The sequence below is a fragment of the Pristis pectinata genome, chromosome 4 (genome assembly GCF_009764475.1).
Source record: "Pristis pectinata isolate sPriPec2 chromosome 4, sPriPec2.1.pri, whole genome shotgun sequence".
Lineage (NCBI taxonomy): Eukaryota > Metazoa > Chordata > Chondrichthyes > Rhinopristiformes > Pristidae > Pristis > Pristis pectinata.
The window spans coordinates 98634567-98650105 of record NC_067408.1 but is presented as its reverse complement, the minus strand read 5'-3'; the positions used below and the strand labels follow the sequence as shown (position 1 = coordinate 98650105).

The 15539-nt window shown below is 39.5% G+C and overlaps 1 protein-coding gene across 13 annotated transcripts in view; it reads left to right on the top strand.

Annotated features, from left to right (window-relative positions):
- The window catches only part of cmss1 (cms1 ribosomal small subunit homolog), a 226718-nt gene that overhangs the window by 191874 nt on the left and 19305 nt on the right, over positions 1–15539 (top strand). For all 13 annotated transcript variants that reach the window (XM_052015197.1, XM_052015186.1, XM_052015191.1 and 10 more), the window contains one exon: positions 15268–15371. In XM_052015197.1, coding sequence (XP_051871157.1) covers positions 15282–15371 — 90 coding nt within the window. In that variant the 5' untranslated portion in view covers positions 15268–15281. The remainder of the gene's footprint in view (positions 1–15267; positions 15372–15539) is intronic.

Here is a 15539-nt window from a genome sequence, read left to right as displayed (position 1 = left end):
GACCTGTCAGAAATATTAGAGAGTCAAAGGTCTGTCAAGAATAACAAATTAAATATCATTCAAAAAGTAGTACTAGAGCAGTTAGTGAGCTTAAAAGATGATAAATCCCAAGGACCAGGTAATCTATGCCCCAGAGATTTGAAAGAGATGGCTTTAGAGCTAGAGGATGCTCTATCTTCCAATGTTCTGTGGATTCTGGAACTGCTTTTGTGGATTGGAGTAGCATATCCGACCCAACTACTAAAAAAGGAGGAAAGAAAACAGGAAACAACCAACCTATCTGTGGTGGAGAATGTACAATGAAGGATGATTTTTACAAGCATTTGGAGAAGCATAGTCTTGTTAAGGGTAGTCAGCATGGCTTTGTGAGGGGCAGGTCATGCCTCACAAGCCTAATTGAGCTTTTCAAGGAGGTGACAAAACAAATTGATGAAGGTAGAGTGGTTGATGTGGTGTACATGGACTTCAGTAAGGTGTTTGACAAGGTTCCCCATGGTAGGCTTATCCAGAAGGTCATGAGACATGGGATCCATGGAGACTTGGCTGCATGGATTTGGAATTGGCTTGCCGACAGAAGGCAGAGGGTGGTAGTAGACGAAGAGTATTCTGCCTGGAGGTCGGTGACTAGTGGTGTTCCGCAGGGATCTGTTCTGGGACTCCTGCTCTTTGATTTTTATAAAGGACTTGGATGAGGAAGTGGAGGGGTGGGTTAGTAAGCTTGCAGATGACCTGAAGGTTGGAGGTGTTGTGGATAGTGTAGAAGGTTGTTGTAGGTTACAATGGGATATAGACAGGATGCAGAGTTGGGTAGAGAAGTGGCAGATGGAGTTCAGAATCTGGAAGAGTGTGAAGTGATACACTTTGGAAGAACTAACTTGAAGGCGGTGTACAAGGTTAATGGCAGAATTCTGAACAGTGTGCAGGAACAAAGGGATCTTGGGGTCCAAGTCCATAGATCCCTCAAAGTTGCTGCGCAAGTTGATAGGATGGATAAGGAGACACATGGTGTTCTGGCCTTCGTTAGTCGGGGGATTGAGTTCAAGAGCTGCAAAGTAGTGTTGCAACTCTATGAAGCTCTGGTTAGACCACACTTCAAGTATTGTGTTCAGTTCTGGTCGCCTCATTATCAGAAGGATGTGGGAGCTTTAGAGAGGGTACAGAGGAGATTTACCAGGATGCTGCCTGGATTAGAGAACATGTCTCATGAGGACAGGTTGAGCGAGTTTAGTGCTTTTCTCTTTGGAGCGATACTGGATGAGAGGCGACTTGATAGAAGTGTATATGATTATGAGGGGCATAGACAGAGTGGACAGCCAGCACCTTTCCCCAGGGCGGCAATGACCAATACCAGAGGATATCAGTTTAAGGTCAGAGGAGGACACTTTAGGGGAGATGTCAAAGGTAAGTATTTTACAGAGAGAGTGTTGAGTGCCTGGAACTCACTGCAGGTGGTGGTGGTAGAGGCTGATACCATAGGGAAATTTAACAGATTCTTAGATAGGCACATGGATGTAAGAAAAATGGAGGGTCATGGGCTGTGTAGGAGGGAGGGGTTAGATTGATCATCGAGTAGGTTTATATAGGTCGGCACACATTATGGCCCAAGAGGCCCGTACTAGAACCATAGAACATAGAACACTACAGCACAGAAAACAGGCCATTTGACCCTTCTAGTCTGTGCCAAAACGTTATTCCGCTAGTCCCACTTACCTGCACCCAGTCCATGACCCTCCAGACCTCTCCCGTTCATGTATCTATCCAATTTATTCTTAAAACTCAAGAGTGAGCCCACATTTACTACATCAGATGGCAGCCCGTTCTACCCTCCCACCACTCTGTGAGTGAAGAAGTTCCCCCTAATGTTCCATAGAACCATAGAAAAATTACAGCACAGAAAACAGGCCATTTGGCCCTTCTAGTCTGTGCCGAAACATTATTCGGCTAGTCCTATTTACCTGCTCCCAGCCCATACCCCTCCAGACCTCTCTCGTCCATGTATCTATCCAATTTACTCTTATTTACCACATCAGATGGCAGCCTATTCCACACTCCCACCACTCTTTGAGTGAAGAAGTTCCCTCTAATGTTCCCCCTAAACCTTTCCCCTTTCACCCTAAAGCCATGTCCTCTCATACTTCTCTCTCCTAATCTAGGTGGAAAGAGCCTACTTGCATTAACCCTGTCTATGACCCTCATCATTTTATAAACCTCTATCATATCTCCCCTCATTCTTCTCCACTCCAAGGAATAAAGTCCTAACATGCTCAATCATTCCTTATAACTCAACTCCCGAAGACCCAGCAACATTCTTGTAAATCTCCTCTGCACTCTTTCAATCTTACTGACATCCTTCCTGTAGTTTGGCGACCAGAACTGCACACAATATTCTAAATTTGGTCTCACCAATGACTTATACAACCTCACCAAAACATTCCAACTCCTATACTTAATACTTTGATTTATAAATGCCAGGATGTCAAAAGCCTTTTTTACAACCCTGTCTACCTGTGACTCTACTTTCAAGGAATTATGTATCTGAACTCCCAGATCCCTTTGTTCCTCTGCACTCCTCAGTGCCCTACCATTTACTGTGTATGTCCTCCCTTGATTTGTCCTACCAAAATGCAATACCTCACACTTACTGTGCTGTATTATTCTATGAATCTATGTCAGAATGTAAGTGGTGAAGATGCAAATAAACTTCAGGAGGATAAGAGAAACTAAGTGAGTGGGCAACAATATGGAGGATGGAGCTCAAGGGTCAAGGAAAAATGTGAGGTTATCCAATTGGATAAAGAGAAACAGAAACACTGAGTAATTTTTAAGTGATGAGAGACTGGGAAATGTGGATCTTCAAAGGGACATGGGTCTTTGAAATGTGTTCTGTGAAATAACAGAACAGCCTGAAAAGAATAGTAAGATTTCATAAGAATAAGAATACTTGATTAATCGGCTCTTTGAGGGTGTGACTAGTAGAATAGATAAGGAGTAACCACAGGATATGCTGTATTTGAACTTTAAAATGCTTTTGATAAGATCCCATACAGGAAATTGGTCAACAAAGTAGAGTCCATGGAATTGGGGGTAACGTACTGCCATGGATTGAGAATTGGTTATTGGACAGAAACCATGAGTGGGAACAAAAGGATTAGGTGGCAAACTGTGACAAGGATCAGTGCTTTGGCCCAAACTATGCGCAATCAATGTCAGTGATTTGGTTCAGGGGACGAATTGTCTAGTTCCAAGTATTTCCCAAAATGGGTCAGATTGTGAGTTTGGAGGGGAATGTAAAGGGGCTTTAAGGGGATATGAACAAGATGAGTGAATGAGCGAGAAAAGGGCAAATGGAATATAACGTGGAAATATGTGTGAGGTCTCCACTTTGCACATAACAAGAAAACAGAGTATTTGTTATATGGTGAGAAATTGGGTAATGTTAATGTTTAAAGGGATTTGGGCATGGTTATGCACAAGTCACTGAAGGCCAACGTACAAGGTCAGCAAGTGGTAATGAAGTCAAAATAATATATTGGCCTTTATTATGAAAAGATTTGAATACAGGGACAAGGAAAACTTATTGCAATTGTATTGTGCCTTGGTAAGCTTGCACCTGGATTATTTTGATCACCTTATACAAGAAGAAAACTACTTGACAAAGAAAGTGTGCAGCAAAGATTCACTGGACTGGCTGTAGGGATGGTGGGTTTACAATACAAGGAGAGATTGAATAGTATAGAGTGACATTGTGGCACAGCTGGTAGAGCTGCTACCTCAAATTTCCAGCAACCCAGGTTTAATCCTGACCTTCGGTGCTGTCTGTGTGGAGTTTGCATTCTCTCCCTGTGAGTGCGCAAGTTTTCTCCAGTGCAATTAAAGAAATTAAAGATAGTTTTAAATTAAAGGAACGTGTTTCCTCCCACATCCCAAAATGTGCAAGTTGATAGTTTAATTGGCCGCTGTGAATTGCCCCTGGTTTGTAGTTTAAGTGGCAGGATCTGGGGAATTAGTGTTGGATTAGTGTAAATGGATGCTTGATGATCAGCATGGATTTAGTGGGTTGAAGGTCCTATTTCCATTCTGCATGACTATGTTTTCTGTGCGAAACTAGAAGGCATGATCTTCATGATTAGTAGAGCAGGCTTGAATGGTTAGATGGCCTACTTCTTCTCCTACTTCTTCACGTTCTTACTGATTACACACCGTAACATAAATCCGCTGGTGTTAGATCAGTCCCAGGTTATGTAAGGGTTCTGTTTCTGAGAACTGTCCGTAAGCTGATTTCTCCTTAAGTCAGAGAAGTCACTTTTCTATAGCTACCCAGATCATATCACTCTACTTACACGTTCTATAATTCTTTTATTTCATTGAATAATCACCCTAACATTACCCATAATTAAACCAATGGAATATATACTGTATCCAGTCATTATTGAACACCATGAAACATTATTACTAGCTTGAAAAATGCTTTAAAATGTAGGGGAGAATTTGCATTAAGTCAGATTTCTGCATCAGGTCATCTGTAACCCGAGGGGCCCCACAAAAGATGAAGGCCAAAGGTTATTCAATATCTTTTTTTTATGTTAAAACTGCACTATGGGTCACTGTCATGCCATTTGCAGAAGTTGCCTGATGAGAGAGAACTTCAAATGCAAGGTTCACAGAACAGTGTTGTTATGTTTCCCCGTATAATGCTACACTGAAACTGTCAATTGCCAACCTCAGCCTGACATTCTATTGATGCATTACAAGTTCTTGTTGTTGTTACAATGTTATACCACAATGCAAGCAGCATTGTTCCAGCTTCTGAGGAGTGTTGCCAATGAATGAAGAGATACTGCAATGATGGGAAAGGGTAGGCGAGTCCTTTAAGGAGGTCATAGGAGCTGGACAAGCCCTCATGAGGCATGTGTTTCCAGCCCAAGGGCTGTGGAATCTGCCTGGGCCACAGTCTGGCATTCATAGTCTCTCCAAGGACCTGAGTGCAAGCTATGAATGCCCGCAATTTGGTGATGCCTGTAATGCAAGCAAATAGCTATGCCTGCTCTTTATCTTCTGCCCATTAGAGCATTAAATATGGAGTCTGGGTGAGCTCCTTAATGCATTAGTGAGCAGCAGCTGTCAGATGTGGCAGGGAGGAGCAGCGGCAGCAGCTGGACCGATCCTGTGTCTGGGAAACTGAGAGTGATCATGTCCTTGAACTTAGTGAAAAAGTAATGAAGGCGCAAATGGCTATAAAGAGAGGATTGACAAACTTGGATTGTTTTTTCTGGAGTGTCAGAGGCTGAGGGGTGACCTGATAGAAGTATATAAAATTATGGGGGCACAGACAGGGTAGATAGATTCTTTTTCCCAGGATGGAAATGTCAAATATTAGAGAGCATAGGTTTAAGGTGAGAGGGGGAAAGTTTAAAGGAGATTTACTTGGCATTTTTTTTTGCTCAGTGATAGGTGTCTGGAACATGCTGCCAGGGCAGGTGGTGGAAACACCTATAATGGCAATGTTTAAGAGGCATTTAGGTGGGTACATAAACAGGCAGGGAATTGAGGAATTATAGATCACGTGCAGGCAGATATGCGGTTTAAATTGGCATCATGGTCGGCACAGATATCAAGGCTAAAGGGCCTGTTCCTGTCCTCTACTGTTGTACATTGTTTGTAAAAAGTGTGGTCAGGATTGCGGTCATAGGAGGTCGCAGATCTCTGTGAGGGCAAAGAATGCCGTTGAATCTTTAAAATGGGGTTAGTGAAAAATTGTTGCTCTCTTTCAGACCAGTGAACTTGAAAATCTTGTGTGTTGTACCACTGTTGATATCTTTTGGTGGAATTTTACTCTCGAATAAACGTGCTTCAAAGAATGAAAATCGTGTTGGAAATATGAGACAAATTTTCTGATCAGCACCACCACTGCCAGAAATGGGCACGCAATTGCTCTGCTCTGGGTTAACTGTTTTTGTCTGGAGTTGTGTGAATTGCTAGCCCAAGGTCAAATAGGGATTCCAACTGAATTCTGCTGGTTAATAATTCCTTAGAGTGTAATTGTTAATCTGTGGTACACCAAGGCATACATGATGTGTAATATGGCACAGATTTAGTCTCAAAGGAAACTTGTATGCCTACCCTTTTATCATTATTACAACATAATCTATAACAAACACATTGAAATCCAGAAAATATTGTAAGTATTCTGCAGGTCAAACAGAGTCTTTGGAGACAGAGAGGGAACCGGTATTAAATGTCAAACTCATTAGAACTGGATTGCGTTGGAGACTAAGCAAGTGCCAAAGTGGTGATGGAGCGGGTTCACAGTAGTGTGGGGAAAAGGTAGGGTGCACAGAATGCATGGAAACAAGAAAGGAAGAGGATGTATTAACAGAAAATTCTGGAATTAATGGGCAGTTCAGTGAGAGGAAGAGATTTAACATTTCAGGTTAATTAGAATTTCTGATGATAGGTTATCACCCTCTGTTTCTCTCTTCATAGATGCTTCATGAGTATTTCCAGCACTTTCAGTGATTATTTGATGAGTTGATAACCAATTTAAAAATATTAATTAGATAGTTAAGAAGATGGAAGAAATCACTTCACAGACATTTGTGGAAGGATAGAAGGCTTTACTAAAGCAAGCAGTTGGCGTAGAGACCAGTTGATAAATAACATTGCCTCACTCCTGCTATGATTGGTTCTGGCCCCTGAGGCCAGTTCACACTGGTCGCAGATGCTGATCAATCTGCGGACCGATGGTGACGTCATCCATGTGTAGGGAGGCTTTGATCTGAGTGTCCACACTGCCTGGCCTTGTCACCCCACTTATGCCCATGACCTTCCTGATGGATTCAGCAAAAGGCACACAGAGTGGAATGGGAAGTCTTGCCTGGCTCCAGATTTGATGAGGAAGCTTTCCGTTTCTCACTGTTAGTTTAGGCAATGCTACTGATGTTTTTGTAGAGTGCTGTATTCAATTCCTGATTCCCTCCCCAAATCCCATTGTGAAGAGCATGTCCATCATGTACATGTGTAATATTGTCAAAGGCCTTCTCTTGGTGAAAGCTGACAAGGTTCATGTCCATCCCCTTTCCTAAATATGCATGTTTGTTTTAAATATGAAACAAAGTTGCAGAGTATTGAACTAAGTTTTGTGGAACACTATTGATATCTGGCTCATTAATGTGCACGTTCTTCTTTAGTGCAGTGACTGCATTAAATGTGTTCAAGGAGCACAAGATCAGTTTGATTTAAAACAATCACAACTGTGATTCATTTCCAAATTCTATTTGTGAAATAAGGCAAAAATCCCAAATTGTGACAGTAACTCTGATCTTGATGTTCCAATAGTAACAGTGAATGCTCTCCAAATATGATGTGTGCTCTCACCACATCAAATTGACCAATAGCTTACAATGATTAGATCAGTTCTGCTTTTGTATACAAAATAGATTAAATCCTTTTTATGATAAGATATAAGATCTTTATTAGTCACATGTACATCGAAACACACAGTGAAATACATCTTTGCATAGAATGTTCTGGGGGCAGTCTGCAAGTGTCGCCACACCTCTGGCACCAACATAGCATGTCCACGACTTCCTAACCTGTACGTCTTTGGAATGTGGGAGGAAACCGAAACACCCGGAGAAAACCCACGCAGACACAGGGACAATGTACAAACTCCTTACAGACAGCAGTGGGATTGAACCCGGGTCGCTGGCGCTGTAATAGCGTTACGCTAACTGCTACACAACCATTTTCTGTTGTTCTATTAGACATTTGATCTGTGATAAATTGGAAAAGTTATACAAATAATTTGAATGTGTCTCCAGGAAAACTAGTTGTACAATTTTAATGAAAAAGATCACCACCCTCAATTCCAAAACACGTATCTGGGTGAAAAGCTATCCTGAAATTTATTTGGCAAATAACAGTCTGCTAATTATTTTAAATCAAGTAAATCCAAATTGAACATTGTAAAGAGATACCATGCAAAATGTTGCCGGTATTGTCAGAAGCATTATCAAAAATGGAGAGAGAGCTTGTCACCCTGTACTTTAACTGAAGAGTGCTGGAAATCATCACAGTTACCAAGAACCAAGAATGTACCAGCTAACCACAATGTGTGACTTGTTATGGCACTTTTCCGAGCAAGTTTTGAAGCCTGAGTGTACAAAGTTGGAGAGAAACCACAATTACTCAGGCCAATTTCAGTTTCCTCTGCCTAAGAGAAAGCATGGAGCCAAAGCAAGTCTCAGCCAAACCTTTCAATAATCTTTATAATGCAATAACTTTGTTCTTGTCATTTCCCAGAAAATTTAAAAAAAACCTCAAATCTTTTCTCTCAACAGTGCACGTTTTCCAAATTCTGGTTTCAGCATCAGGATCACTGTTGCATACCACAAATTGAGACCCCAACAAAAATAGAGAAGACTTCCAATCACATTTACAATAGAACATTGAATCAAGATGTTCAAATAAGTGGAGATAATTAAAATTATAGTTAGGATAATAGTACGAGTAATAGTTGGGAGTAAAATTATTGAACTCTAGCCCTGCCTCCAAAGTACTATCAGTAAAATCTAATTTGAATTAAATCCCCTGGGATTCCTTTTTTCCTAAATTAGCCTTTTCCCTAATCCTCAGTAATTTTGTTACATCACTTCTACTTCTTAAGATGCTCTTAATCCTGGGGAAGATACTGTTAGGCCTTCGGGAACAGAAATAATAGAGTATTCCCATGGAGTGTTAGGGTCTTTTAGTAGGTTCAGTTCTTTTCACTCCATATGGAACGTTTACCTGCTGAAGCACTTGATCCGAGCTGAAGTAGCGACAGAATATTTCATCCAATATATGGGATAGCCCAGGCCCAATTACAATCCTCACTAGCTCTCCTGGTATCCCCACTTTCTTGTCATAATCAGAAAAGATCCCCAATTCAACAAAAGCACTGTGGCTGCAAAGGATTTGGAGAGGCAGCTCCAACTGTATTCTCCACTGACATGGATAATTTCACTCTTAGACTCAAATTCCATGTAGTCTCAATGAAAAGCCTGATGCTAATGTTGAAGATAGTGAGAAACTACAGAGACAAGAAAGGAGATGTTGCATAGAATTTGGCCTGAATGATATATTACTGGATAGTTATCTGAGATTTGGCAATCCCCAAGGCATGAGGAAAGATGTGGTCAGATAATGCATAATCAACAGAATACCATCTGTGCATAATGGCATTTTGTGCTTTTAGGTTTGCATACTTTATTCATACCTTTCATTCCTGCAGATAGCTGGATGTGTTTAGTTGATAAAAGTCTTTATCCCCTTGCATTACAAGTGATACCTGATCCCCTAAAGCCTTTCCACCATCCTCAAGGCATGAGTCAGTCGTGTTAAGCAATACCTTCTGTTTGTCTAAATGAGTACAACTCCATTGGCATTCAAGGAGCTCAACAGCACCCAGGGCAAACTAGCCCCTTTGATTGGCACAGCTCCACCTACCTGAGTATTCTTTCCCTCCAGTGTGGCTAGACTGTGTCCTGTCTTTCAGATACAGTGCAAAACTTGGCTAAGTTTTTCAACAGCTTCTCACAGGAACACCAATATTTGCATGTTCACCTTCAAGTGACTTCACATTCTGACTTGCTGGTTGGTTCAAAACCCTAGAGCTCCTAAACTAATTACACTGCGGGAATGCCTTCACCACGCAGACTGCAGTAGCTGAAGAAGGCAGTACACCATCACCATTTCAAGGATATTAAGGGATGGGCAACAACTGCCAGTTTTGTCACTTAATGCCCTCATTCATGAATAAGTAACAGAAAAGAGAGATGATTTTCTTTCTGATTTAACACTGGCATACTCGAGATGAGGAACACAAGAAATAGAAGCGGAGAGGCCATTTGGCCCATCATGTCTGGCCTGTCATTCAGTAAGATTGTGGTTGATCTTTTACCTAGCACCACTTTCCTGCATTTACCACACCAAATTGACCTCGGGCCACATAAAGTGGGAGGTATGGCTGTCAGTGGTGGAATGATAAAAATGAGAGTACAGAGCACTGAGAGATAAAAGAATAATCCCTCTGAAACAGATTTAATTGTAACTGACCTGTGACTTTCAAATGATAGCATGCTGTCTTGCCTTGTAATTTCATACTTACTTTATTCTAGACAGCTGTACATCTTTGCAAAGGTTGACAAATTTAATAGATTAAATTAGGTCACATGACTTCTAAACTTCTGGTTGGTTTGTGGTTTGCTTCCTCCTTTCATCCCACAAATTCATTATTGATAATTTCAACCTTTATCTTTACTCTTATGCAATGGTCTAAGTTCAGTTATGGAATCGATTTGTGAAGGAAAATGGAGAGCTAACTTGGAATAATATATTACCCACCAGGCTTGTGATTCTTGTTTATTGTCTAAAAATGTTGCATTGCTGCTTTTAGTAATATTATCTAGTTGCTGAGAGTATCTCCTTAATTCTCGAAAGGAATCATAAATTGTGTTTGCTGTTTCCTTTTTTTTATGTGGCCTCACAGGATTCATAAATTGGCAATACTGACTCCTGTCATGCACTTTGATCCTTTGTTCAGTCTTCCATTCCCTGAGTATCAAGCCTAAAGATATTTTGTTCTACATTCTAGTGGAATTAGGTTGTATTGCTCAGTTTGGAATTTCTGGCATAATTTCTAGGTTTTTGACAACTTATATATTATATTGTAAACTGTTAATTCTCCTCGTAGAAATGTTCTCCCTTCGTTATATATAACTTACATTTATTCAAACACAAAGCACTATCCATTTTTGATACTGTTTCCACATTGACTATAGGAGGACATTCAGTCTGGTTGTGAATTTACTTATTACAGTCATTCAGCCCATCGAGTCCATGTTCGCACTCAGTAGAACATCCCATTGGTCCCGTTTCTTTTCCCTTTTCCCAGACGCTCTGCAGGTTTACAAAATCTAAAGGCATTCTGCAGTAAGGAAAATGAATGAGAAAATTAAATTGTTATACGTTACTGCCTTGTTTTAATCTCACTCATTGTGAGAGAACAAATGTAAAAACAATAAATTCCAAATTATTCTCATTAAAGCAATGCCAGATGTCACCTGACCATGACATAAAATAATAAGGATATATTGACTGGGAGTTTGGTACCAATATGCCACCTGTTGAGAAAACTACTTTCTCATTACCCCCATGATTTACAGGTTTCATCCCACATATCATATTATTGGAATACTCCAATCATGGTGCAATGCATCCATTTCAATTAAACCACTTAAAGGATCATCTTGCAATACCACTGCAAATAAAACTAACAAAATTATTCTTGTCTCGTGTGTTGAAAGTTAAAATTCCTTGATAAGAAACTGCATGGATATCAATGGTATCAGCTATATCGTATATTTTGTTGGGAGCCCTTGAGCAGAAAACATGTGAGGGATAGTAATGTAAATGAGAAGTAACAACAGGTGCTGGAGATCTAAATGTCATACATGGACAGCCACACACTTTAGATTGCAAATAGATAGATAATGACAGCTATTAATAATTTTCCTTTTTTAACATTAACTTCAATTATAATTTTAGTCATTACACTAACATATAATTAGCACTAATTTTTTGTATGATTTGAAAAGTATATGGTGTTAGGTGACAGATGAGTCATTGAATAGCAGAATAGACTTGATAATATCTACATAATTTGTTCACAGGTTTTAAAGAAAATTCCATGTAATAGTAAATTAAAATTTGCTATAATCAATTAAATTTTTTATGAGATCACTTCTCCAGGGTATTTAAACTCCTCAGATTAACTTTACAAAAATAATTTCTGCACATATTATTAAGTAAAACTGCATTGGAAATTATGGACATTTAGACATTGACTTAAGTATATTTTGTTGTTTTCCATGTGAGTTACAAATTTTTAAAATGTATTATTGCTAAAATATTGTGTATTATGAAAAGTAAGTCCCATTCAAAAGAATCCTCTAGCACATTCCTAAGAAATATCTCTTACAACAGTAAACAGATGTTATACTTCAGCCTTTCAAACGTGTACTGTGTATGTTTTGTGTTCCCTCAATACATTTTCAGACTACAGCCAATCTAAGTCAAAGGAATCACAGATGGAGTGTTTTTTTAACTGGATATTTTAATTGTAAGGAAAGGGGAAATAAATTAGCTTAGTAAACTTGTCCCACTACAAGTACACATCCTGTTGGACTGTCAGGAGAACAGTAGGTTAGATCATTCTACTCTCTAAGCTGAAGGAAACAGAATGACAACTAATAACTCCCATGGGAAAATATAGGAAAGTGTGGGTAATCTTGAAAGAAAATAGAGTCAGTTTGAGTTTTATTAACTGAGTTCATTGTACTTGGCTCTAGCAATGTACTAGTATTATTTTTGATATTTTGAAATTGTTACAACATGAATATATGTTTTCATATAATGACTTCAATATTTGAAAATACTGGAAATATTGCAGTCATTGACCATGCTTATTTCTTGCATATATGCTTTTACACAGTTAATATTGGGAAGTCAGGAATTAGCAGAACTGGAGTGCTAAGGAATGGAAATTAAAGGTATTACCCTTTGTAATTTACATGCCATGCCAGATGATCCATTTTAACAGACTGGTTAACTTCTGATATTTTTCCAAGATCAACACCATGTTTGCTCAGTATAGGCATTCAGTTATTAAATGGAACCAACAATCATTTTAATCAGAAAGCATTTTGAATAGTAAGAGTAAGAACACCAGGCTGAATAGATTTACACAAAGCTGTTAATCTTCACCATTGTGATAAGTGCTCATTTTTCTGCCAAGGCTATACGAGAAGCACTCAAAATAAAAGGATGTATTTCTAAGGAGGAATAATAGGCACAATAGGAATAATTGCCCTTAATTTTAAACTGTGCGAACACCTGGTAGACAAATGATTGTTTCATTGAGCAATAAACATTGTTAGTGAGAATGGATAATGGAAAACTCATTTATTTATATGGAATAGAATTTGGGTAAGATAAATTTTGGTCATTATTATATTTTATTTATGTAGAACATTCCAAGACACTTCAATGAAACGCACTCAGGCAAAAATGAAACTTTGTGTTGGGGAATGAATTATGTCAGAAGTTCAGCTTGGGGTCAGGTAGAATGTGGAGGTCATGAACTATTGGCATCAATCTGAGACACTGTATAGGTAGAAGCCAAGACAAATGGCTTCCCAATGATTTCTGGAAGAAATTATGGTCCTTTCAGGAATGTATATCTGATGAGCAAGTTGACAGCACTAAATTATTGGAGGATTCAAAATAAAACAGAGAGTGGGCATTTGCCAGTGAGGGGCATAACCTGCTTTGAGGGACCCAGGAATAGATTCTTGTGAAACTTCAGGGGTAACAGACAAAGCTGAAACAGAAGTCAAGGCTGAAGGTGCTCTGGATAGAACATTATCCAAATGCTGGACATCAGAGAAAGAAATTCGAAAATTGGCAGATTGGGTCCCAAATCAACCTGGTAATATGAGGCAAAGAATGATGGTCAAGCATTGTTTCTATAATTGTAATTCTTTGACCAAAGTTTATAATGGAATGCATTGCTGGGACCCTTGGTGTTCATTTCATATTATTAATCTGGGTGTGAATGTAGAACGCCTGGTTAGTTTGCAAATGACACAAATATTGGTGATGTTGTTGACAGAAGCATAGTCTTCAGCAATAGAATTATTTTGATGAGTTCCTGAAATGGACAAAGCAATGGCAGATGAAATTTAGTCTTGAAAAATGTGAGTATTTTGAGAGGACTAATTAGATGAGGATAGACACAATGAATAGTAGGATCCTAGGAAGTACGAAGGAATAGAGGAATCTGAGTGTACATGTCCAAGGATTCATAAGGCAGCACCACAGGTAGACAAAGTAGTAAAGAAGACATTTGGAATACTTGCCTTCATTAGCTGGGGCATTGAATATAATAGCAAGGAAATTATGGCACAACTATATAAAGCATTAGTTAGGCCAAAGCTGAGGTACTGGTTGCTACACTATAGCAAGGATGTGATTGCACGAGAGAGAGTACACTGGTGATTCACCAGGTTGCTTGGGGTGGAGCATTTTAGTCATGAGGAGACGCTGAATAGACTGAGTTTGTTTTCCTTGGAGCTGAGAATGTTGATGGGGGACGGGATTGAGGTATTCAAAATTATGAGGGGCAGAGATAGGGTAGAGAGTGAGAAACTTTCCTCTTCAACAGAGATATCTATAACCAGGGGCATAGCTTTAAGGCAAGGGGTAATAGATTTGAGGGAAAAAATTTCACCTGGAGCGTGATGGAAATCTGGAGCCACCTACCTGAGCAGGTAGTGGAGGTAGATACTCTTGCAACATTTGTATTGATGGGTACTTGATGGCTTGCATGGACACAGTGGGTTGCAGGGCCTGTTTCTGTGCTTTATTGCTCTGAGGAAGGTGTAGTTGACCAAATCAAAGACTACCAATGAGTTGGAAAAGACCAAGAAGTGGTTGTACACAACAGTGATCACAGAGAATAGCACCAGTGGTTATGATTAAGACCATTTCACTGCTTTAGCAGGATTGGAAATTGTGTCGATAAATTCAAACATGGACTTGCAGGCATGAACAACACAGATTTGGAAGAGGAAAAGGAGACTGGAGATCGGCAGCAGTTTGCTACAACAGTGGAAGAGATCAGTTTAGATAGTGCTAAGTGGGGAATTAATGTAACTGTGTGGCAGATGTGTTCAAATCCAAGGTCCTCTGATTTAACAGAACAAAAATGGGGACCCCGCCAAACAGAATGATAAAGTTGAGAGCGAGTGATGGTTTTACTAGGGACTCAGACATCCAGAGGTGAGGATGTGATTGAGAGGATTAATGCCAGATGTACTATGGCAAAACTTGAGTCAAAAGCCAGAATTTGAAAGTGCTATTGCGAATAATGGAGGAGTTTCACTTACTGTGGACATCATGACTTATGTCAACATCTGTTAACGCCACCTTACTTGCAGGATCTGTGCAGCACTTGGGTTTTCTTCTGGATGACAGGAAATTGTAGAGTGATCAAGTTAATGTCCTGTGCTGTTCATTTATTGATTCTGGAGGTATGAAACTTTTTACGATGGCATAGCCATTAACACTCCATATTGTATCTACATTATTCAAGAACGGATTCCAACCCCAGCAGTATTTATGGAAATTGTGAGTGAGTTTTAAAGTTCCTCCTTCAATTTCATTTAGACACATCTGAAAAGATGAACAATCCATCAGAGCATAACATCACAAGGAAAAGAAAGAAGGGAGATGAGACTGTACAGCCTGCCCTAGTCAAAAAATATAAAAAGGTAATGCCAGAAATTTGATGATTCTTTTGTGTGATGCATTATTTGGTAGCAAAATGTTTTATTTAGTAAGTGTTTATTGTCTAGTTATGGAGAAGGGAAAATTAGTGCTGAGTAGCATGGAAGCTACTTAACATAAGCTATGTCAGCAATCAAAATATTTATTTTCTC